Genomic DNA, 22,028 nt, shown 5'->3' with positions numbered 1-22,028 from the left:
TCTCTTCTCTCTCTCTCTCTCTCTCTCTCTCTCTCTCTCTCTCTCCCTCCTCCCTCCCCCCCTCCCTCCCCTATGTCCTATTCACCGATCCTCACTGCTCGCTCGGGCCGCGTAGAGTGAGGCTCTGCCGACTCGCTCTGACCGCCCGCCGGTGACGTCACGGCCCCTCCGGCAAGGTCAGGTCAGGCCACCGCTCGCTAGTGCCGGCCGGACTTGTCGGTCCGAAGCCATACTAGCTCCGGAACGCTACGGCAAAGACTGGTTAACCGGAATAGAGCCATATCGACCCAAACTCTTATTCCGACGGCGTTCCGTTTACACCGGCCCAAATCTGGCGTGCCGGAGTCGCTAGGGCAAAACGGACTTGAGCCAAACCAATTGCTGGCTGGGAAACTTCCTTTAGTATTTTATGTTAGCTAATAGCTATCAATATTTGACAGGGCGCATAGCTGGATCATATGGGAAGAGGATGCTGCTTGCTGCTCTCCACTCCCGTGGCAGACATAAAGGCGCGCAGCGTCACTCACGTAAAAATGGACGAGGTAAGACGTGACTATGGTGCCTACATTTGTGTTGTTACCAGTTACTCAGTCCACCCAAATCTACTTGTATCTATGCTAATCAACACATCATAATTCAATCGTTTTTCTGGTTTTTCTTTAGACATTGTTCTTTTTTTGGCTCACTACCTGATCCTACATTTTAAAATCACTCGCCGAATCACTGGTGATGGTTAAAAAATCAAGACAGCATTCATCCTCCTACCGCCATGCTTCCTTATGCGTTGCCATATCTTTTCTTTCCAGAAGTCCTCCCTTCATCTCCTGGGTCAGCCGGCCGCGTGGATGAAACCCCTCCTCACACCACTGAGTATCATGTATACCACAAATATCCTGGACTTGACTTGACTATGACGACTCATGGGCTGCGACCGGCTACCCATGCGATGGACGGAGCTCCGCCGCCCGTCCTGACCCGGACGCTAGAAGGTGGGATGCTCATCATCTGCGTGAGACTTCTGAGACTGCGACCGGAGCCCCGCCGCCCGTCCCGACCTCTGACGCTAGAAGGTTGGATGCTCATCATCTGCGTGAGACTTCTGAGACTGCGGCCAGAGCCCCGCCGCCCGTCCCGACCTATGACGCTAGAACGTGGGATGCTCATCTGCGTGAGACTTCTGAGACTGTGGCCAGAGCCCCACCGCCCGTCCCGACCTCTGACGCTGGAAGGTGGGATGCTCTCATCTGCGTGAGACTTCTGAGACTGCGACCGGAGCCCGCCGCCCGTCCCGACCCGGACGCTAGAAGGTGGGATGCTCTTCATCTGCGTGAGACTTCTGAGACTGCGACCGGAGCCCGCCGCCCGTCCCGACCCCGGACGCTGGAAGGTGGGATGCTCTTCATCTGCGTGAGACTTCTGAGACTGCGGCCAGAGCCCGCCGCCCGTCCCGACCCTGACGCTAGAACGTGGGATGCTCATCTGCGTGAGACTTCTGAGACTGCGGCCAGAGCCCCGCCGCCCGTCCCGACCTCGACGCTGGAAGAGGGGCTCTTCATCTGCGTGAGACTTCTGAGACTGCGACCGGAGCCCCGCCGCCCGTCCCGACCCCGGACGCTGGAAGTGGGATGCTCTTCATCTGCGTGAGACTTCTGAGACTGCGACCGGAGGCCCGCCGCCCGTCCCGACCCCGGACGCTAGAAGGTGGGATGCTCATCATCTGCGTGAGACTTCTGAGACTGCGACCAGAGCCCCGCCGCCCGTCCCGACCCGGACGCTGGAAGGTGGGATGCTCTTCATCTGCGTGAGACTTCTGAGACTGCGACCGGAGCCCCGCCGCCCGTCCCGACCCCGGACGCTGGAAGGTGGGATGCTCTTCATCTGTGAGACTTCTGAGACTGCGGCCAGAGCCCCGCCGCCCGTCCCGACCCCGGACGCTAGAAGTGGGATGCTCATCATCTGCGTGAGACTTCTGAGACTGCGACCGGAGGCCCGCCGCCCGTCCCGACCCCGGACGCTAGAAGATGGGATGCTCATCATCTGCGTGAGACTTCTGAGACTGCGACCGGAGGCCCGCCGCCCGTCCCGACCCCGGACGCTGGAAGGTGGGATGCTCTTCATCTGCGTGAGACTTCTGAGACTGCGACCGGAGGCCCGCCGCCCGTCCCGACCCCGGACGCTAGAAGATGGGATGCTTCATCTGCGTGAGACTTCTGAGACTGCGACCGGAGGCCCGCCGCCCGTCCCGACCCGGACGCTGGAAGGTGGGATGCTCTTCATCTGCTGGTGAGACTTCTGAGACTGCGACCGGAGGCCCGCCGCCCGTCCCGACCCCGGACGCTAGAAGGTGGGATGCTCTTCATCTGCGTGAGACTTCTGAGACTGACCGGAGGCCCGCCGCCCGTCCCGACCCCGGACGCTGGAAGGTGGGATGCTCTTCATCTGCGTGAGACTTCTGAGACTGCGACCGGAGGCCCGCCGCCCGTCCCGACCCCGGACGCTAGAAGGTGGATGCTCATCTGCGTGAGACTTCTGAGACTGCGGCCAGAGCCCGCCGCCCGTCCCGACCTCTGACGCTAGAAGGTGGGATGCTCATCTGCGTGAGACTTCTGAGACTGCGGCCAGAGCCCCACCGCCCGTCCCGACCTCTGACGCTGGAAGGTGGGATGCTCTCTGCGTGAGACTTCTGAGACTGCGACCGGAGCCCCGCCGCCCGTCCCGACCTCTGACGCTGGAAGGTGGGATGCTCTTCATCTGCGTGAGACTTCTGAGACTGCGACCGGAGGCCCGCCGCCCGTCCCGACCCCGGACGCTAGAAGGTGGGATGCTCTTCATCTGCGTGAGACTTCTGAGACTGCGACCGGAGGCCCGCCGCCCGTCCCGACCCCGGACGCTGGAAGGTGGGATGCTCTTCATCTGCGTGAGACTTCTGAGACTGCGACCGGAGGCCCGCCGCCCGTCCCGACCCGGACGCTGGAAGGTGGGATGCTCTTCATCTGCGTGAGACTTCTGAGACTGCGACCGGAGGCCCCCGCCCGTCCCGACCCCGGACGCTAGAAGGTGGATGCTCATCATCTGCGTGAGACTTCTGAGACTGCGCGCCAGAGCCCCGCCGCCCGTCCCGACCCGACGCTAGAACGTGGGATGCTCATCTGCGTGAGACTTCTGAGACTGCGGCCAGAGCCCCGCCGCCCGTCCCGACCCCGGTCGCTGGAAGGTGGGATGCTCTTCATCTGCGTGAGACTTCTGAGACTGCGACCGGAGGCCCGCCGCCCGTCCCGACCCCGGACGCTAGAAGGTGGATGCTCATCATCTGCGTGAGACTTCTGAGACTGCGGCCAGAGCCCGCCGCCCGTCCCGACCTCTGACGCTAGAACGTGGGATGCTCATCTGCGTGAGACTTCTGAGACTGCGGCCAGAGCCCCGCCGCCCGTCCCGACCCCGGTCGCTGGAAGGTGGGATGCTCTCATCTGCGTGAGACTTCTGAGACTGCGCCAGAGCCCCGCCGCCCGTCCCGACCCGGACGCTAGAACGTGGGATGCTCATCTGCGTGAGACTTCTGAGACTGCGGCCAGAGCCCCGCCGCCCGTCCCGACCCGGACGCTAGAAGGTGGGATGCTCATCATCTGCGTGAGCTTCTGAGACTGCGGCCAGAGCCCCGCCGCCCGTCCCGACCTCTGACGCTGGAAGTGGGATGCTCTTCATCTGCGTGAGACTTCTGAGACTGCGACCGAGCCCCGCCGCCCGTCCCGACCCGGACGCTGGAAGGTGGGATGCTCTTCATCTGCGTGAGACTTCTGAGACTGCGACCGGAGCCCCGCCGCCCGTCCCGACCCTGACGCTGGAAGGTGGGATGCTCATCTGCGTGAGACTTCTGAGACTGCGGCCAGAGCCCCGCCGCCCGTCCCGACCTCTGACGCTGGAAGGTGGGATGCTCTTCATCTGCGTGACTTCTGAGACTGCGACCGGAGGCCCGCCGCCCGTCCCGACCCGGACGCTGGAAGTGGGATGCTCTTCATCTGCGTGAGACTTCTGAGACTGCGACCGGAGGCCCGCCGCCCGTCCCGACCCCGGACGCTGGAAGGTGGGATGCTCATCTGCGTGAGACTTCTGAGACTGCGGAGAGCCCCGCCGCCCGTCCCGACCCGGACGCTGGAAGGTGGGATGCTCTTCATCTGCGTGAGACTTCTGAGACTGCGACCGGAGCCCCGCCGCCCGTCCCGACCCGGACGCTGGAAGGTGGGATGTCTTCATCTGCGTGAGACTTCTGAGACTGCGACCGGAGGCCCGCCGCCCGTCCCGACCCCGGACGCTAGAAGGTGGGATGCTCTTCATCTGCGTGAGACTTCTGAGACTGCGACCGGAGCCCCGCCGCCCGTCCCGACCCGGACGCTGGAAGGTGGGATGCTCTTATCTGCGTGAGACTTCTGAGACTGCGACCGGAGCCCCGCCGCCCGTCCCGACCCCGGACGCTGGAAGGTGGGATGCTCTTTATCTGCGTGAGACTTCTGAGACTGCGACCGGAGGCCCGCCGCCCGTCCCGACCGCGGACGCTAGAAGGTGGGGTGCTCATCATCTGCGTGAGACTTCTGAGACTGCGGCCAGAGCCCCGCCGCCCGTCCCGACCTCTGAAGCGGGAAGGCGGGCTGATGCCCGTCATCTGCGTGCGACTTCCGAGACTGCGGCTGGAGGCCTGCCGCCCGTCCCGACCCCGGACGCTAGAAGATGGGATGCTCTTCATCTGTGTACAACTACTGGGGCGACGGTTGGAGCCCCGTCTCGTGTTTCCCCACCTACCTCTGAGACGGGAGTTTGTGGGTCAGTAAAAACCTCTTATTCAACAGCACTGCCAACTGAACTGATCGACATGACGCCGTTCTCTGCAAGCGAGTACGACCTTATGTCACCCACCTGCTCTACTTCGAGGGCTTCAGTCCAGGATGCAGGGGACCATGGCACATGGACTTTTCCTGAGCACTTGATGTGCAATCAAACAGAGATCACGGCTCCCGAGAACCACCATTTGGAGGAGAACGAATACGGAGAACAGGGAGCTGAGTCTGATGTCAGCGACGGTGTTGAGGTGGCTCCGCCCCAGCACAGTTCTCAGTCGCGTACATCTCAGTCGGCGAGGAACGGCGCATCGTGCGGCGAAGTGCGGAAAAAAAATGTTTGCATATATTGCAAGCAAAAGAGAAATCTGATATGGCGCCATATCAAGACGGTCCACCGTGACGAGAAGGAAGTCAAGGATATACAGGAGTGTGATTCTGAGCAGGAACGAAAAATGAAAATCACCGTGATGATCAACAAAGGCAACATGGAGCACAACAAACTCGTCCTACAAAGGGGTGAAGGTGACATGATCTTGGGAAGGAAGTCGGACCAGGCGTCCGTGGACGACTACGTGCCATGTCCTTACTGCTATTTTTGTGGTTAAAACCAACATGATGCAGCACATAAAACATCACTGTGTGGCTCGCAAAACAGAATGCCCAGACATTCCCACGGTGCTGGCAGAGAGCCGGACGCTCCTGAGTGACGGCCAAGAAGAAAATACTGGGTATCACAAGGACATATTGTCTCGTATGCACGACGATGCAGTTACGAAGACCATAAAGAACGATGAACTCCTGAAGAAGTGGGGTGCCAACTTGCACGCGAAACTTGGAAGGTCGGGTTTTGCGCAGATAAGCCAGCGCCTAAGGATGATGGGCGAAGTTGTCCAAGCAGCCGGAAAGAGCATGCAAGAGCTGATCAATGGCGAAGGATTTGATACGGTTGTAAGTGCCACCAAATCCGTCTGTGGGTTTGAGCAGGACAAGCTAAACGCCCACACGGGGCTGCCCACATACAAAACTCCTTCAAAGGCCATGCGGATTGGAGGCGAACTACGACAGCTGGCTGCTCTCAAGAAGGGCATTGCGCTGATCAAGAAAGAAGAAAGCGAAGTGAAAGATGCTGAGGCGTTCTTGTATCACGTGGACCAATTCTGGAATGTGAAGATCAGCAGCGTAGCGCTGAAGAACCGCGAGTCGAACAAGTATGACAAGAAAGACATGCTGCCCTTTACCAGCGATTTGAAGCTTTTCACCGAAAAAATGAAGGAACGAGTGAAAGAAATGACAGAAAAGGGAATACATGGCATGACAGACTATGCAAGGCTGAGCAAAGCGGTTCTCGCCCGTTTGCTAGTATTCAACAAACGCCGTCCTAAGGAGCTTAGCAGCATCCTGCTGCAATCATGGATCAACCGAGAGATGTACAAACAAGAGACGGTAGAAGAAGTGAACAAGTCAATGGGTGAAACAGAAAAGAAGTTGTTCAACGAGCTCGACGTCGTCATGTCCCGCGGCAAGTGCGGGAACAAGGTCCCCACCCTGATACCGAGCGACTGCGCGGCTCCGCTGCAGCTACTGGTAGACAACCGGGAGACGTACATTGACAAGGATAACAAGTATCTGTTCGCAAACCCTCTGGCGAGGACTACAGGACACTACAACGCAGGCGTGGTGCTTAAAGAGCAGTTGTCGGACATGGCACTAAACAGGGCAGATCTCTTCCATGCAACAAAACTACGGAAATATTGTGCTACAACGTCCCAGATTCTAGAGATGGTGAATTCGATATGGAGGTGCTCACCCGGCACATGGGACATGACAAAGACGTGCATCGTGGGTACTACAGACTGTCAGACGCTACTCACGAACTGACGCGTGCCTCCATCCTGATGATGAAGCTGGACGAAGGATGCCTCTCAAAATATAGCGGACGGAGCCTGGAGGAGATGCTCACTGAAGGTAACTAATCGTTTGTACATGTGCTAATCGTAACATCACCATTCGTCTGTCATTTTAGCAGACATTTCATGCAGTTAAAGCATTAATTTGCAATGTAGTGTTAAAGAGGCAATGCAATAACACCATGAAGAGAATCGTACAGAGCGAAGGCAATGTAAGACCGTTAAAGTTCACTGGTACTACTAGGTTATATGCAGACCCATGGTGCTGTACTTCAGATTAAGGACGAGCGCGGATAGCCAAAGCAGTCCGGGTACCACCGTAGCACATATGTTCCGTTCAGCGTTTTTTTTCAGAAATGCTTGCCCATTATGGCAGGCACTTATTTTGCATCACACATTCTTAAATCTGACAGAGACGGTTTTTCAGAGGACTTCGACGAGCCAGGCTCTGAAAATGAGGGCGGTCCGGCTGATGATCGCCAAGAGGACGATGAAGGAGGTGAGGCGCATTCACTACATCTATGCGTGTTCCATGTCAAGCTTGCGGCTGAAGTGCTCTGTTGAAGGCAGTGCGTGATTTCTGTGCATACATCTTACATTCTAAGACTCAAATTATTGAATGGAGTAGCGCGCTCAGCGAATTGCCTGGAACTGCCAAGGGGACTCCGACCGCAAGCTTGATATGGAACAGACTATAGTCCGGCCTGAAGTTTTATAGTGGGAGGGCAATTGCATAGGTGAGTTCATATGCATTTATTGAAGCACTGCGATCGATGCAGGATAATAAGCGTATCGCTCAAAACTGCATTGTCCATGCGAGAATGCCTTTACTCACGTCCGTCTGAGGAGGGAGGGAATCCGACCATGGGCGATTTTTTTTTTTTGCAATAGCAGCTCGATGGCGGCGTGAAGCGCCGCCCGCCACCCAACCTCGTCTACCCTCGGCCTCGTTTGCAATTTTGCTAAATCTGTTACATATGAAATGTCATATGCAAAAAAGTATTTAAGCAACACTCACTGCGTCTCCTTTGGTGAAATCTTGAGCTTAACGTATTGAGACAAAATATTTTGATAAAGCTCGATAGGGCTTGTTCTAAGTTATCGAATGCTATCTTAATTGTTCTAGCTTTTATGTTTTTTTTCGAGACACGTAGCGTTTCGTGCTGAAAAGCGCCATTTTTATTTTTAATGCTGGCTTTTATCATGCAAACCCTCTAATATTGATGTAGTTAGGGAGCGAGGACTCATGAGCCCCTTTCCCATGAAAATTTGCTGTTTTTAGTTCCATGGGAGCGAAACGTAAGTGGGGTCGTATCAAGCCCCCCCCCCTCCTCAGTCGTTCTTGTTCGGGGTGGCAAAAAAAAGCAGTAGACAGGTGCAGGTTTAGGGGACGTCGTGCTAACGAAACGACAAACTCAAAATCTTTAACAAGACATGAAGCGAAAAGATCTTTTTGGCCGGAGGAATCCAGAGCGTCGTAAGCCTCGTCGTAACTGCGACGTGTCGCAAGTTGTGTAGTAAGTCGTTTTTGGAGGGATCAATCGATGAGTAGCGTTACTTAAGTAGTAAAGCCTGTCGCAAGTTGCCTGATTTGCGACACAACTTACGAATTTGAAATAGCAGTCGTAAGTTGTGTCGTAAGCTAACCTTGCTTTGAGGAAGAGGTCACAGGTCACAGGTCATTCGGGCCATGGTCACGAAATTTACATGGTTAGTGTAAAATTGTTTGAACTTGAGTTAAAATTTGGTTACAATCCGTTGACGCTAACGCGAGTTATAGAGCTTGAACCGACGGTCATCTGTGAGGCCTCAATCCGTGCCAGCGAGTGTTAAAAATGGTGCATAATATGTTATATTCAAATTCATTGGGGTATTCAGGGATACAAAGCAGCCTTATCATTCCAGCAACTACTGGCGAGTCCAGAAAGGCGATCTTGGACGTTGCGAGGGGCCCCCAAAAGATTCTCCCAATTCCAAAAACGACGTGTCTCAGATGGCCCCCATGACTCCAATTTAGCTCTGTGATGACCCCAGTTGACCTCTGTGATCTGCCGTGTCTCAGATGACCTCCGTGACCTCCCATTGAGCTCTCTCATTACTCCGAGCTGACCTCTGTGACCTGACGTGTCTCAGATGACTTCCGAGTTTTGTGATGACCCCAAGTTGACCTCTGTGACCTGACGAGTCCTATATGACCTCCAATTGAGCTCCTCATGACTCCGAGCTGACCTCTGTGACCTGACGTGTCCCAATTGAGCTCTGTGATGAGCCCAAGCTGACCTCTGTGACCAACGTGTCCCAGATGATCTCAAATTGAGCTCTGTGATGACCCCAAGTTGACCTCTCTGACCTGACGTGTCCCAGATGACCTCTATGACCTCTAAGTGACCTCTGATAACCCCAAGCTGACCTCTGTGACCTGACGTGTCCCAGCTGATCTCAAATTGAGGTCTCTGATGACCCCAAGTTGACCTCTGTGACCTGAAGTGTCCCCAGATGGCCTACAATTGAGCCCTGTGGTGACCTCAAGTTGACCTCTGTGACCTGACGTGTCTCATATGACCCCCATGACTCCAATAGAGCTCTGTGATAACCCCCAAGTTGACCTCTGTGACCTGACGTATCTCAGATGACCCATATGACCTCCAATTGAGCTCTGTGATGACCCCAAGTTGACCTCTGTGACTTGACGTGTCCCAGATGACCTCCGTGACCTCCAATTGCTCTTTGATGACCCAAGCTGACTCTTGTGACCTGACGTGTCCAGTTGACCTCCAATTGAGCTCTGTGATGACCCAAAGTTAACCTCTGTGACCTGACGTGTCCCAAGTTGACTTCTGTGACTGACGTGTCCAGATGACCTTGTAACCTCCAATTGTGACCTCCAACTTCAACTCTCTTACCTCTCTGTGACTTCAAACTCTCTGAACTCATTTCTTCTAAGCATAGCTTCAGATGCTCTTAGCCACGAATCTCCTGTGATCGCCCCAAATTTTATGGCAATTATGTGAGCGTTTAGCGATCACAAGTCACCCAGTTGAGACAAAGCTTCAGAATCAGAGAACATGCTTGACCTGGCTGTCTCATAAGCTCTCAAACCAGAAAGGCGAATGTTCCGTTATGCGTGATAGAGTTTTCGACCTTACTGACGTTTACTACGGGATCAGCTGATCGTGTAGCCTTTTAAATTCTCGAGTAAAGCGGGTATTTAAGCCTCGTCGTAGCTACGTTCTGTCGTATCCTCCGACAAACCCCTCTTTCCTCAACATCCCTCCTTTTTCGCTACGACACAACTTGCGACGGGACATGTGTCGTAACTTGCGACGTGTCGTAGATGGACTTGCGACGCCCCGGCCAAATTTATGTTCTCATGCATAACCATGTAATGTTAACAGAATTACATGGTTAAGTGGTTCTATTCCTAATGTTAACTATATTTTTTAATGTCCACAGGCCATGAACAGCGGAAGAAGGACCGCAAAAAAGTAAGTGAAAGGTTTGGCGCCTTACATCGCCTGCATCAGCTTTACGTGTTGCATTATTTTCATAAACGTATTGAAATTTCCTGCATTAAATACCCTCTTTGTTAAATTTGTATACCTTTTTATATGCAAAGAAACAATAAATGTTGATGGTTTGCCCCTCCCGATTTTTTAGACTCGCTAGTAGAGGCACCTATGTATCTTGCGGCAATGGCTAACAAACAAAGAAAACGGCAGACAAGGAAGCATGAAGCACCAAGTCCAACACATTCTGCCGTCCAAAGTCAAAACCCCACATGTCAATTTTGGGTCATTTTTCGTTTTTTACACCATTGTGACCAGCTTGCAAAGCTCTATTTCATGCCATGAGGATTTTTTTTCAAAAACCAAAAAAAGCTTTTTGGGAGAGGAAAAACAAATTTTGGAATTCACACGTCTTTGAAAAGCACGGAAGTGACACAGTCAAAACCCACTACGTCGGCGAAAACCCACACGTCATGGCTAACCTATGTGCCAGTGACAAAATCCACGTCGGTAAACCCATAGACGTTCTTGCAGATTATGAAATGCTTGCAACGTCAAAACCCAATACGTCGCTACACTACACAAGGACGACGTGAGGGCTTTTGACATGTGGTTATATGCTGTCTGCATTGAGTTTATCCTGTTCGGTCGCGAGGACGTATGGGTTTTTGCCGTCTTTGAAGCATCTTTAAAGCCGTATCAATGGACATCAGTATCAAATGGACGATTTGAGATACGGAGAGTGGCACGACATGCCTATAGCAAGTCTCACGGTGTTGCCGAATTCCGAAATGACAGCAGGGGACGAGTTTTGCTGAAGTGGAAAGGATGACGTCACTCAGTTGCTGGAGAGCTGAGGGCTGTTCACGGGCCCTGTGTGCGGTCGGACCGCACACAGCCTCCAAGCTCCGCCCACTGCGTCCCTACGTCAGCCTTCCGTCACCGCACACAGCGACCGCTGTGGCCGGTCGGGACTGGCCACAGCGGATCGTTCACCGCACGCAGCCGTGACGTCAGAGCCGCCTACCCATCCCCTACCCCCACGCCTGCTGGACGCACCGCACACACCGCACGCAGCAGTGTGCGGTGCCCGTGAACACCCCTCAGGGTCCTTTACAGCTGCCTCTCGAACCTTCTTCTCCGTTAGCGGTGATAGGTGTTCGCCCCTGACGCAGATGACGACCTTTTCCTCATCGGCTTCTTCTACGGGCCCTGTAGTGGACAGCCGCTGGCGTGACAGTGCGTCAGCGACAGTGATCCTGCTGGCAGGGGCGCTCGTCACTTCGTAGACGTACGGTAGCATTCGAGCCTACCACCTAGCAACAGGTGCTCCCGCCCAGTCTGAGAACTTAGGCGAGGAGCGTGTTCATCACGGACTGGCCAGTCCGGAGTGTTAAACGTCGCCCTCAGAGGTAGACGTTCCACCGCTCCATTGCTTGCACGGCACTGAGGGCCTCACGGTCGGACAAAGAGCACCGCTCGTCAGGACAAAGCACTGAGCCGTCAGGACAGCTGTGACATGATGGCACCAGCACCCAGCAGTGCTATCAAATGAATGATTCGGATGCGCGTGGCCGTGACGTCACCACTGTCGGTAGGTCTCGGTTTAAGGGCGTCAGAACCGGGCTGCTCGGTACCATTTTTGATGGTCTGGAACCTTGACTCTTCCCCCATCCACTCTAACAGCACTCCTTCCGTAGAATCACAGCAAGTTGTCGGATGTAAGCGCAGACTGGGATGGAGCGATTCGACCAGCAAGTCAGCGAGAGGAAACTTCTGAGCTCCCTAACAAGTTGTGAAGGAGATTCTGGCAAGCAGAGTCTGTCGAGACCAGGCCGGAGGTGATTTGCAGAAATCGTATCAACTCACCGTGCGAGATGAACGCTGATGTTCCTGCTCTCCGGATGGGGTTCCAGTTGCTCACATGCCGACCGGAGATCGATGTTGCTGTAGACTCTGCCATGAAGTCGAGCCTGGTACTCTTCGATTGTCGAAAGAGGATATATCTCAGCCACAATATGTGAGTTGGGCCACCTGATGTCAACGCTGCCCGTTGAATTTGCGAGAGAAGACCTGCGGGTTCACCCATGAGGACGCTTCAATCTTCTCCACGATGTCTTCCGCTCCTCCTGCACCTCATCTCGAACAGAGAGCAAAAGACGGCGCAGCTTGTAGTCCGTGGGCTTAGGGACGAGGATGGGACATTTGGGACGAGGATGCTGTAATGCTGGTAGCCATTGATGGTCGGGAGAATCGCATCCCCCTCCTCTTGTATGGTGAAGACCTCACCTGATGTTGGGAAATGGTGACACCCAGCTTTGCATCAGACCCAGGCCTGTGATGGCTTCCGCAGCGGCCATGTATCCACCAGGAAGAGGCTGGCATCCACCGACTGGTACCGGGCTGTGGCACGCAGACGTCGCAGAGTATTTACCTGTCACGCTGAAATGCATTCTCCCGAACCTGAGGAGGTTGGATGTGGATGGCTCGTAAGTGCATCCCTAGAGACGGCAGACGTACTCTGCACTAAAGTCTCAAGGTCGAGCAGGTTTCACCAGCATCCACCGTAAGTGTCATCGCTTGCCTACGCCTCTCTGCCTCCAGGATGACAGGGCCGGTCACCTTACTTACTGCAGGTGTTTACCTTGCACTGCAACACATGAAACGCCATGGTGGCCTTCTTCACTCGTGTTAACTTCCTCTTTCCGACTGCAGCATAGTGACTTCCTTCCACAGACGCGTCAGGTCACTCGTCTGGCAGGACACTGAGGGGCCCTGGCTGTTGGCATGGTCAGCGAGCCCCTAGCTCCCGCATGGCCTTCTACAGATGCTGGGTGTTCTGTCAACCGCGGCTGTCGGCTGATATTAGCCACTGCGTTGTGTTCATGACGAGCCATCAGACGACTGGAGGATTGAACGCTCGTAGGCTTCACACAAATCGAGCACCTTCTCCAGGGTGAGGGCACCGTCTTGCAGGAACTTCGCTAGATGATGATGCAGGATCTGTTCCACCACGAGGTATCTGATCGTCTTATCTTCAATCGTCCTGAAGTTGTTGCTCTTGTTCTCCGCGGGTCGGCTCATGGCCGGCCGTAGCCCAACGGCTCTCGGTGACTGAGGTAGCCGCGGCTGAAGGCCGCCACGACACCGCCGTCCCAAAGCTGCGTAGGGTCCGATCATATGTTTCCGAGTAGTTGGAGCCTCGCTCCGGCCAAGCATGGGCACCCGAGCAACACGCGCTCCGGTGTGTCCGGACCCTCGCGGCACACCAGGCAGCGCGCCACTGCACTGGGCAGGCCAGGTCGCTGCACTGTGGACACTCGCGCTCGGGGTGGCGTCCGATCCTGCGCAGATAACTCTACGAGTGGCTCCAGTGTCCCGCCCGCAGCTGGTGGACGTTAACCGCCTCGTCCCGAGACACCAGAAGCACCGGCATCGGCATCCGGTCTCCCATAATGTTTTTTGAAGATGCTGTCTGTCCAGCTGCGATGCCATGCCTTGGTGGCGGAGCGGCCAAGGCTGACAGCCTTCACGAAATTAATTCGTATATGATTGTCCAATTCAATTGTCCAATTCAAACAATCAGCCTTTACGAAGCAGCGGACGTCCATCGGGACGGCGGCTTGCGACATGCTGGAGGCCACTTTAGCCAGCACGTCCACCCTTTCGTTGCCGGGTATTCCGCAGTGTGCCGGGATCCACTGTATGAGGACTCGGAGTCAGGAGCAGTCGCCATACGGCGGCACCGAGTGCCGTCGGTCGTCTGACTCCCAGCACCACTCGCCAGCGTGGCGAGCGCCGCCTGCGAGTCTGAGCAGACGATGACTGGGCTCTCCGCCGGGCCGCCTTCCAGCTGTAGCAGCATCTCCAGAGCCCCGCGGATCGTCACCAGCTTAGCGCGGGTACTGCTGCATATCTTGACTGCGGGGGCTCGGAGCTCGTGTTCCTCGCCCGAGGGGAGGATTATCAACGCTTCACTCCCTCTGGCTGAGACACCTCCCTCCGCCGAGCCGTCGCTCCATACCTACACGGCGTCGTCTGGAAGGGTGGCCAGATGTTCCTCCGTTTCCGAGCGCCGGACGTCGGCTGGTGCTGTGCGGCTGATGTGGCTGCCGATGTCTAATTTATCGTCCTGAAGTAACATATATTGGCTAGTGCTCGCAAAGCGGACACATATTCTGTAGTAGTCTCACCAGGCTGTTGGCCTCTCCGACGGAAGATGAGATGCTCTACCGCAACACTGTTTGGACGCTCTAGGTAGGCCCGTTTACCCGGTTGATGCCCGCTAAGCAGTGCTGAACTAAACAACCATGTCTGCTATTTATCACTAAATCACCCGGAGCAGACGAAAGTATATCATGCGGGTATAACAGATGTAAAGTCGGTATCACACCGGGCGTCAGTGTTTCCGAATAAGTATGTAATTAGAAAGTTAACTCTTTGAAACAAAGGTGATGGCCTGAGGTTAAATATTTTGTGCTGTGAGAAAATCATTTAAAGCAACCAGTAATTGGTTGTGTTTTACCTTTTTGTCTATCAGGAAGTTCGTCAACGGTGTCACAATAGAATAATTTTCACCTTTGACAACGTGTATAACTGTAGGGCGGCCCATTACCTGACTAGAAAGGTTGTGAATGCACCCTTGTCCTTCCATCGATGTATTGTGATTGGAAGAGCGTCACGGCGCTGGTAAAAAACTTGCCTCAGGCTAGTCAAGGCGTATAACAGGGTTAACATTTCTTTATTTTTTCAGAGCGATATGTAAAGTGGTCTGTGCCCGAAGTGCAGAGACTGCGGGCGATACTGAAAGCCCGCGGTGGGCGGGTACCCAGTATGGATGACCTCAGAGACCTGTACAAGAGGGAGCCGTTCAACGGCCATAATCTGAATGACATAAGATGCAAGATGTACAAACTTAAACAGAAGGCAGTAAGTATTGACAATGTATTGATGCACTTCTTTGTACTTGGCGCGTATGTTTGTTGCGATGCGCTATATTCGGTTGCTTATTTTAGGCGTGCAAGGGATGATTCCTCCTTGATACTAACTGAGTCAATCGTCAGTTAGTTCTTCAATGTTCATTGTCATAACTATGTAAGTGTGGATAAGGTGACCTATTTTTGAGTTCATAGAACTGGAGCCAGCAGAGCTCCAACCGCATTTTTTTACTTCAATAAGCCAAATTCCAGCGGTATTAACCCTCGCCGGACCTATTGGTTTTCTACATACGCGCCGGCCGAGGGGGGTACGACCCCCTCGCCGTTTCGCCCCTGGTGGAGCTAGCGCGTCGCTGAAAAAACGCTTTTGAAAACCGTAATAGGCTCAATATTGTATTTCCTTCACATAGCTCCATGACTCCGTCCGATTTCACGGCGTAACTAACATCAGTTCGGTGGTCCCTGCCCTCAGGAGTGAGCTGCTGGAGCGGCCGGGCCGGGCTGTTCTGGGTTGGGTCCGGACGGGACTTGGGGACCGGCGCCGCCCGCGGCGTCAAATACATGTGTCTGCCCGCGCCCCGATGCCGCCCGCGGCGACAATACATGTGTCTGCCCGCGCCCCGATGCCGCCCGCGGCGACAATACATGTGCCTGCCCGCGCCCCGATGCCGCCCGCGACGTCAGCAGTGCTCTCTGTGGCAGCCAGTGAACAGCCGCCACATGGCCTATGTCAGGATCGCTCGAGGCGCTGCAGTAGGTCCTGCTGGCCGTGTCCGGTGTTTGGTTGTCAAGCTCTGAAGCACCGTTTTTGTTGAGTTTGGTTATCAAGCTCAGAAGTCAGAGGCACCGTTTTTGCTGCGTGATACCGATGGCACGGACGCATGTACCATGTTCGGTTGTGTCTCGTGTGCCTGGTGTAAGTCTAGTGATTGTGTTGATCCGATCGAGTCTGTGCTAGGGTCCAGTGGCAGCGCCCGATGCCGTCGGTCCATGTGTGGTCGGCAAAGGGTGGCCAGCGGCCTAGCGTACGTCGGAGTCGTGAGCGTCAAGATGGCGTGTGAAGTGTGTATGGGTTGTTGTGTATCTCGATAACGTGTTTCCTCATAATGGTTTCGATGCTGTAAGTTCTCGTAAGTCCGTTGTCATCAGTTGTTCTCTGGTGTCCGTCCTTCCCTGTTCGGCACTGGCAGCGGTGCCCGGTGATAGGGCTGAATCGGGCCGGGGGCTGGGCTGTGCTGGGTTGGGTCCGGATGGGACTCGCGGCCCGGAGCCGCCCGCGGCGTCAGTAAGTACATACATTGAGTTTTACATTGAGACAGAAGCACCGTTTTTGTTGAGTGACACCGATGGCACGGACTTGAGTACCATGATCCGTTGTGTGTTGTGTGCCTGGTGTAAGATTGTGTTGATCCGATCGAGTCTGTGCTAGGGTCCAGTGGCAGCGCCCGATGCCGTCGGTCCATGTGTGGTCGGCAAAGGGTGGCCAGTCCGGCAGCTGCATTTTTGTGTCCTTATTGAAATACACTGTCAGTCGTCAGAAAATGAACCTTTTTGCACCGTAGCGGCATGCTGCCGTTGGCGTGACGCTGCACATGTCCACACGGAGCCCGTCGGTGGGCGAGCTGCAGGCGGGGCTGGCGCTGACGGGCGGCGCCAGCCCGCGGCTCGACGGCGCGCTGGCCGACCGGCTCGGCTCCTGCCGGACGCCGCTGGTGGCCTCTCAACTGCTCTGCGCCGTTGCATACCCGTTATTGTCCATTATGTTTTACCGTTCGTGTCTGATTCTGGTCTCCATGGTTGATCCTATGTCGTTCGTGCCAGGTTATGGTAACGTTCTTTCCTGATGTACATACCATCGCGCCATATTCTGGAACCGTTCGTGCCTGGTGACGGTACGCTCTCCAGTCCAAAATGGTGCCGTTTGTACCAGGTTCTGGTGCCGGGTCTCATAACTGTTCGTGTTAGATTACGGTAGTTACTAGTTATGCTTGACTGTTCTGTAGTTCGAGCCTGAATTGCCTCACCATTTGTACCAGCTTATGGTGCTGAGCCTGACGCTGATGCCGTTCGTTCCAGCATTGGATCCCGTTCGTGATATACAGTTGCGCCAAATTCTGGTCCTGCTCGTGCCCGATTTTGGCCACATCCGTGCCAACGATTATCTCAGTTGGACTTTATCGTCATATTGCCTTCATTATTGACCGCAGAAATGGTCCATTGAACTTCGGCACCTTACAAACATTTTATTTGTATGTGCTTGGATTTAATTTATGTGATTTGATTGATTTTATTTATCTTGGATTGAAGCACGCTTTACTCCACTTCGAATGGCGTATCGCCTCTCTCGTTACACATGGGCTCGCGTCGTTTTTTTTCAGCGTGACATTGACCTTGACCTTTGATTTTGAGCACATTTTCGAAATCCTCAGGTTCTCTTCTTTCGTTTGACACCCAATTTTTCCGGTTTGATGCTGCCTGCGGCCTGCCGTCCTCTAGAAGGCTTACTTTGAGATCACTACACATGTGCCGGTTTTTGCCTTTGACCTTGACCTCTGACCTTGAAAATTGACCTGAGGTCAAAATTTTAGGTGCTTTAGAATCGTCTCGTAAGGACCTTTCGTTTGGTATCGCTTCTGTTACCGTAGCTCCCTTATTTACGGAGTTAGACAGGGGGGGGGGGGCGAAAAACGCCCCCCGGGCTGCGGTGGTTGGGATTACCCCCCGGGCCCGGCCGGGTTAAGGTGTAGACCTCGAGTCAAGGTCAGGTCATGGAGCCCCTCAGGCCTCAAGTCACGAAGTTGATCAAAGGATATCATATTGCATAGCATTCGATTCTGCAGGTCTTCCCGAGTCCAATGGTGTCTTTCCCGACTCTCTACTTAAATTTGATCGGGAGTTATTGACGAAAAACTCTTATGACCCTAGTGACGTCGTAAATGACGTCACGCAAGGTCAACAATGCAATAGTGAAGCATCGGACCTTGCAAGGAGTGCATGAAATCACGATTCCATGCAGGGACGTACCCAACGGGGGGCGTCCGCCCCCCCCCTTGGGTTTTTTAGGAGGCCCCAGATGGAATCAGGGCCCCGTGGGCCGAAGGTCCACGTTGGTTAAAATCACGTCGGAGGCGAACGAAATTCACGGGAATCCCCCCCCCCCAAAAAAAAACACGTCAGGACAATCAGGGCCCTCTGACCAGCCTGACAAGTGACAGCTAGGGTCCTTCTTACTTCCTGGGGCCTCCTGTGAATAACCGTTAGTGTCTGTGTCTGACCGCTAGGGCCCCTCTGACTCCTCAGTAGAGAGGAGGCCTCTGAAGGTAGGAGGCCCTCTGTAAAGAGGAGACCCTCTGTAGAAAGGAGGCCCCCTGTAGAGAGGAGGCCCCTTTAGAGAGGAGACCCTCTGTAGAAAGGAGCCCACCCGGGATTCCTCCGCCCCCATCCCTTGGCAAAATTCTAGGTATGCGCCTGATTCCATGTGCTTGGGATAGTTTTAGATCATTCCCGGCGCCAAAATAGCAGTTTTCATATTTACCCATTGACTTAATAATGGTGAGGTCACGTAACCGACCTAACCACGTGTGACCTTTAGGAAAAGATCAGAGATATATACAAGTTGTGAGACCTCTGAAGGTCTCACAGATAAAACTTACATCTTCGTAAGTTTCATCTCCCTGTGAAAGTTCCTCTAGCACTGAGGGCGTTGCGAAGTTGCGACATCTGAGGACCGTGCATAGGTTCACTTATGTTATAGGTCACGTCACTGACCTGACCTGAGCTGAAAATACGGCTGATCTCACAAGATCCGGCTTGAGTCAAAGGTCAGGTATGCCAAGTTTCAGCTCTCCATCGCGGGCGTGTTCCGAGCTATTGCCAAAAAAAAAGTATGGGGGCGGCACCCGCCCCCCCCCCCCCCCTTGGCCGGCGAGTGCTCGACTTCGACTATTAATTGATGGGAACATATGCCACAATATGCGAATAAACGTAAGATAAGCACCGAATCTGTCCATCGTGCACCTGATAGGTACACCTCAAGAATTATTGCATGTCCGTCCCTCCAGCATCTCAACCTCCGTGCCTCACCGGCGAGCGACGCAGCGATTCAATCCATGAAGGAACATATCCGAATTTTTTCTTCCTAGATAGGCAAAACCTTTCATTAAAAGATGCACAAGTTTATTGCAACATCCTAGATGATGCAATAAATCGAGGCAAAAATGTTGCGATAAACATGTTGCGATAAATTGAAATTTGTTCATCTTGTGTTACGATAAACGCGAGAAACTAGTATGTATGTATTTTTCGCTTCAGGCTCTGAGGCCAAAATAATGAATTTCGTAGTCGCAATCGCAAGATTTGGCTGCGTTTCTGGCGCATGCCGTTCATTTGTGGCGCAAAATAATACTTGGAAACAAAGAAGAGTAGGCACTATGTACGAATCTAATTAATTCTAAACCGAATTAACTCTAATTCAAATTAGAATCCTTACAACCAAGCAACGACAAGGCGATAACATAAACAAAAACCCAAGCGTCGCTGTTTGAAACAAAAGCGCCATATACTGCGACTTTTTTATAGAGAAGGACAGAAGGACAACGCATTTCGGTGGGTGTTACAAGTACTGCAAGTACTGCTTCTTTTTTGCAAAAATAAAAACCTTTTTCACATACGAAAATGTGCTAGGAAATTTTCATATTTTATAGAAACTACAGTAGAAATAGTATAGATGTCGAGTAATTTTTATTAAAGAAAAAAGAAAGCTCATTATCTCCCTTTAATGCAAATGGCCGCCGCCTCTAAGGCCGCCATTATGGAAGAGATTACACGTGACGTGTGTCAATGCTTCCGTAAAATTATGGACATTTTACTTAGATTTCATCGCGATATCATTACAGTGGTGGCTGCTATCTATCAGTGTGCCTCGTAAGTAATCATTTATCAAGTTTTGTTGTGTTAAACATTTGTTTATGAAGAAAAATTGGCTGCGTCAGTATCGTCACCAATCACCATGCTACTTGACTTGGGTTGAACTGTAGGTATCATGGGTTTTGTTTACATTAATGGTGCAGCCCAAGGTGTAGCCCATCATTGTCAATTGGGTCACCAACCACTTTTGGATCATGATAACACACTTAACCCTGTCTTGAGTCTTGACCGGACTCGAAATGAATGACTTGAATTGAAAGAACGTTTGATGGTTCAGGCATGGACAAGATTCAGGGTTAAGTTATTGTTCTAACACTTCATGCAGATGACTTGAATCCACATTCCAGTTAAATAACTGATCTGAATATTTGTTAATAGTTACAAAATAGTTATATTTTTTGCAATGCAAATAATCAAGAGATTGCCTCATTTGTTTTTGTTACCTTATTTGAAAGTATTAGGTACCTTTCAAGGCTTATCATATGTCTTGAGAAAGTTTGAAGCACATGTTTGATAATTCCCAGATTTCGGTATCTAGTCGGTATTTCCCCCTATATTTGAAAATCGGTTCGGTTTTGGTATGCTCTTAGTGGTTTTGGTCGGTATCGGTTTGGTATTGGTTTCCAAAATTTCTGAAATTGACATCACTAACAGCCGCAGCCAGTTGAAGTCAGCTGAGTGGGACAGGCCGTGTCCGGCTTTGAAGGGCACGTTAAACTTTGGTATCTAAATTCCCACGTTACCCGGAATTGCGCGATCGGACGGTAGGGGTTGGGGTCTACGCAACAAGCTCTGCTTAGCGTTGGCCCCGGCTCTGTGAATCGGTCCATTTAAACATTCGAACTAAATTTATTAAAAAATGTTTATTTCTCTTCAATTATATGATATATCTCAGCAACAATCGCAACACTTTTTCAAGTAATTTGGAATTTACACACAAGTTAAACATACCTATATAATAATTTATAAGTAAGATCATATATCTTTATAAGTGGCTTGCAGAGATCTGTGTTAACCCTAGAACGCCTAGGGGGGGGGTTGTATCAACCCCCCCCCTGAGGTTTTTTCGAAGTGCACGCTAAACGGCTTGTCGTAGCGGGCTGAAATTTTCAATACCCTCTGGGGAAACCTTTGCGCATCTTTTGCCGAAAAAAAATTGATCGGGTCATGTCAGGTCACGGAGTTATGACGTCATAAGAGGTACAGCCTCCGGCCGGATTTTCACAAACTGAGTGCCAACGCCCGAGGTTTCCTGCCGGTGGTACGGACATCGGTTGATGGATCGTGATGAAACTTCCCATGCATGTTGGGGCAAGTATTGGCTATCATATGGTATAAGAAATTTGACCGGGTCAGGTCAGGTCACGGAGCTATGACGTCACAAGAGGAACAGCGTCCGGTACTATTTTTGAAAAGCGCCCGAACCACTATTTTGCTAATTCTTGTCACCTCAATGGGAATATGCAGCAATATTAGCTTCTATAGGGAGCAAATGGACCTCCCAAATCAAAAAATACAATCAGATTTCAAAAATTTAAATTTCGATTTTTCGAATTTCTGCCGCCGACTGTGACCTTGCCGACTTCCGGCGCTCCCAACGCGCCATTTTTAGAGCTAGGGTAACGAAATACATACCAAACGATAGAGAATTGATCAAGGAACACGATGGTGAAGGTTTCAAGTCGATATCTCCCACCGTTTTGCCGCAATCGCCGCCGAAAGTTGAAAAAAGTCTATTTTTCCGAAAATTTGACCTTTGACCGGTCAAAGTAGGTCAAATGTTGACCTAGGACCAAAAAATATACCACCAATCGCGAGATCTCGTTGAGAGCAATCCGTTGGTTTTTTCCGCTAAGCTCTACGACCTTCCGTTTCGAAACGCCAGGGGGGGGGGTCGTAACAACCCCCCCCCCTGGTCGT

At 52.7% G+C, this 22,028-nt stretch overlaps 1 protein-coding gene across 4 annotated transcripts; it reads left to right on the top strand.

Annotated features, from left to right (window-relative positions):
• Nucleotides 1-418: 418 nt before the first annotated feature.
• On the top strand, nucleotides 419-16,724 carry LOC122374548. Of its 4 annotated transcripts, none has more exons than XR_006255245.1 (6): nucleotides 419-542; nucleotides 7,167-7,238; nucleotides 10,193-10,224; nucleotides 14,674-14,676; nucleotides 14,999-15,174; nucleotides 15,655-16,724. XR_006255245.1 is itself a non-coding variant. In XM_043353358.1 (6 exons), the coding sequence occupies exon 1, from the start codon at nucleotides 5,445-5,447 to the stop codon at nucleotides 6,708-6,710; it is 1,266 nt and encodes a 421-aa protein (XP_043209293.1). In that variant the 5' UTR covers nucleotides 5,431-5,444; the 3' UTR covers nucleotides 6,711-6,797; nucleotides 7,167-7,238; nucleotides 10,193-10,224; nucleotides 14,674-14,676; nucleotides 14,999-15,174; nucleotides 15,655-16,724. The 4 variants fall into 4 exon arrangements, 1 of the variants encoding a protein (XP_043209293.1); XM_043353358.1 differs by lacking the exon at nucleotides 419-542 and adding an exon at nucleotides 5,431-6,797; XR_006255243.1 differs by lacking the exon at nucleotides 14,674-14,676.
• The last annotated feature ends 5,304 nt before the right edge of the window (nucleotides 16,725-22,028 follow it).

Source organism: Amphibalanus amphitrite, unplaced genomic scaffold, assembly GCF_019059575.1.
Source record: "Amphibalanus amphitrite isolate SeventyFive unplaced genomic scaffold, NRLGWU_Aamphi_draft 001670F_arrow, whole genome shotgun sequence".
Classification (NCBI taxonomy): Eukaryota; Metazoa; Arthropoda; class Thecostraca; order Balanomorpha; family Balanidae; genus Amphibalanus; species Amphibalanus amphitrite.
This window is presented reverse-complemented; position numbering and strand designations above follow the sequence as displayed.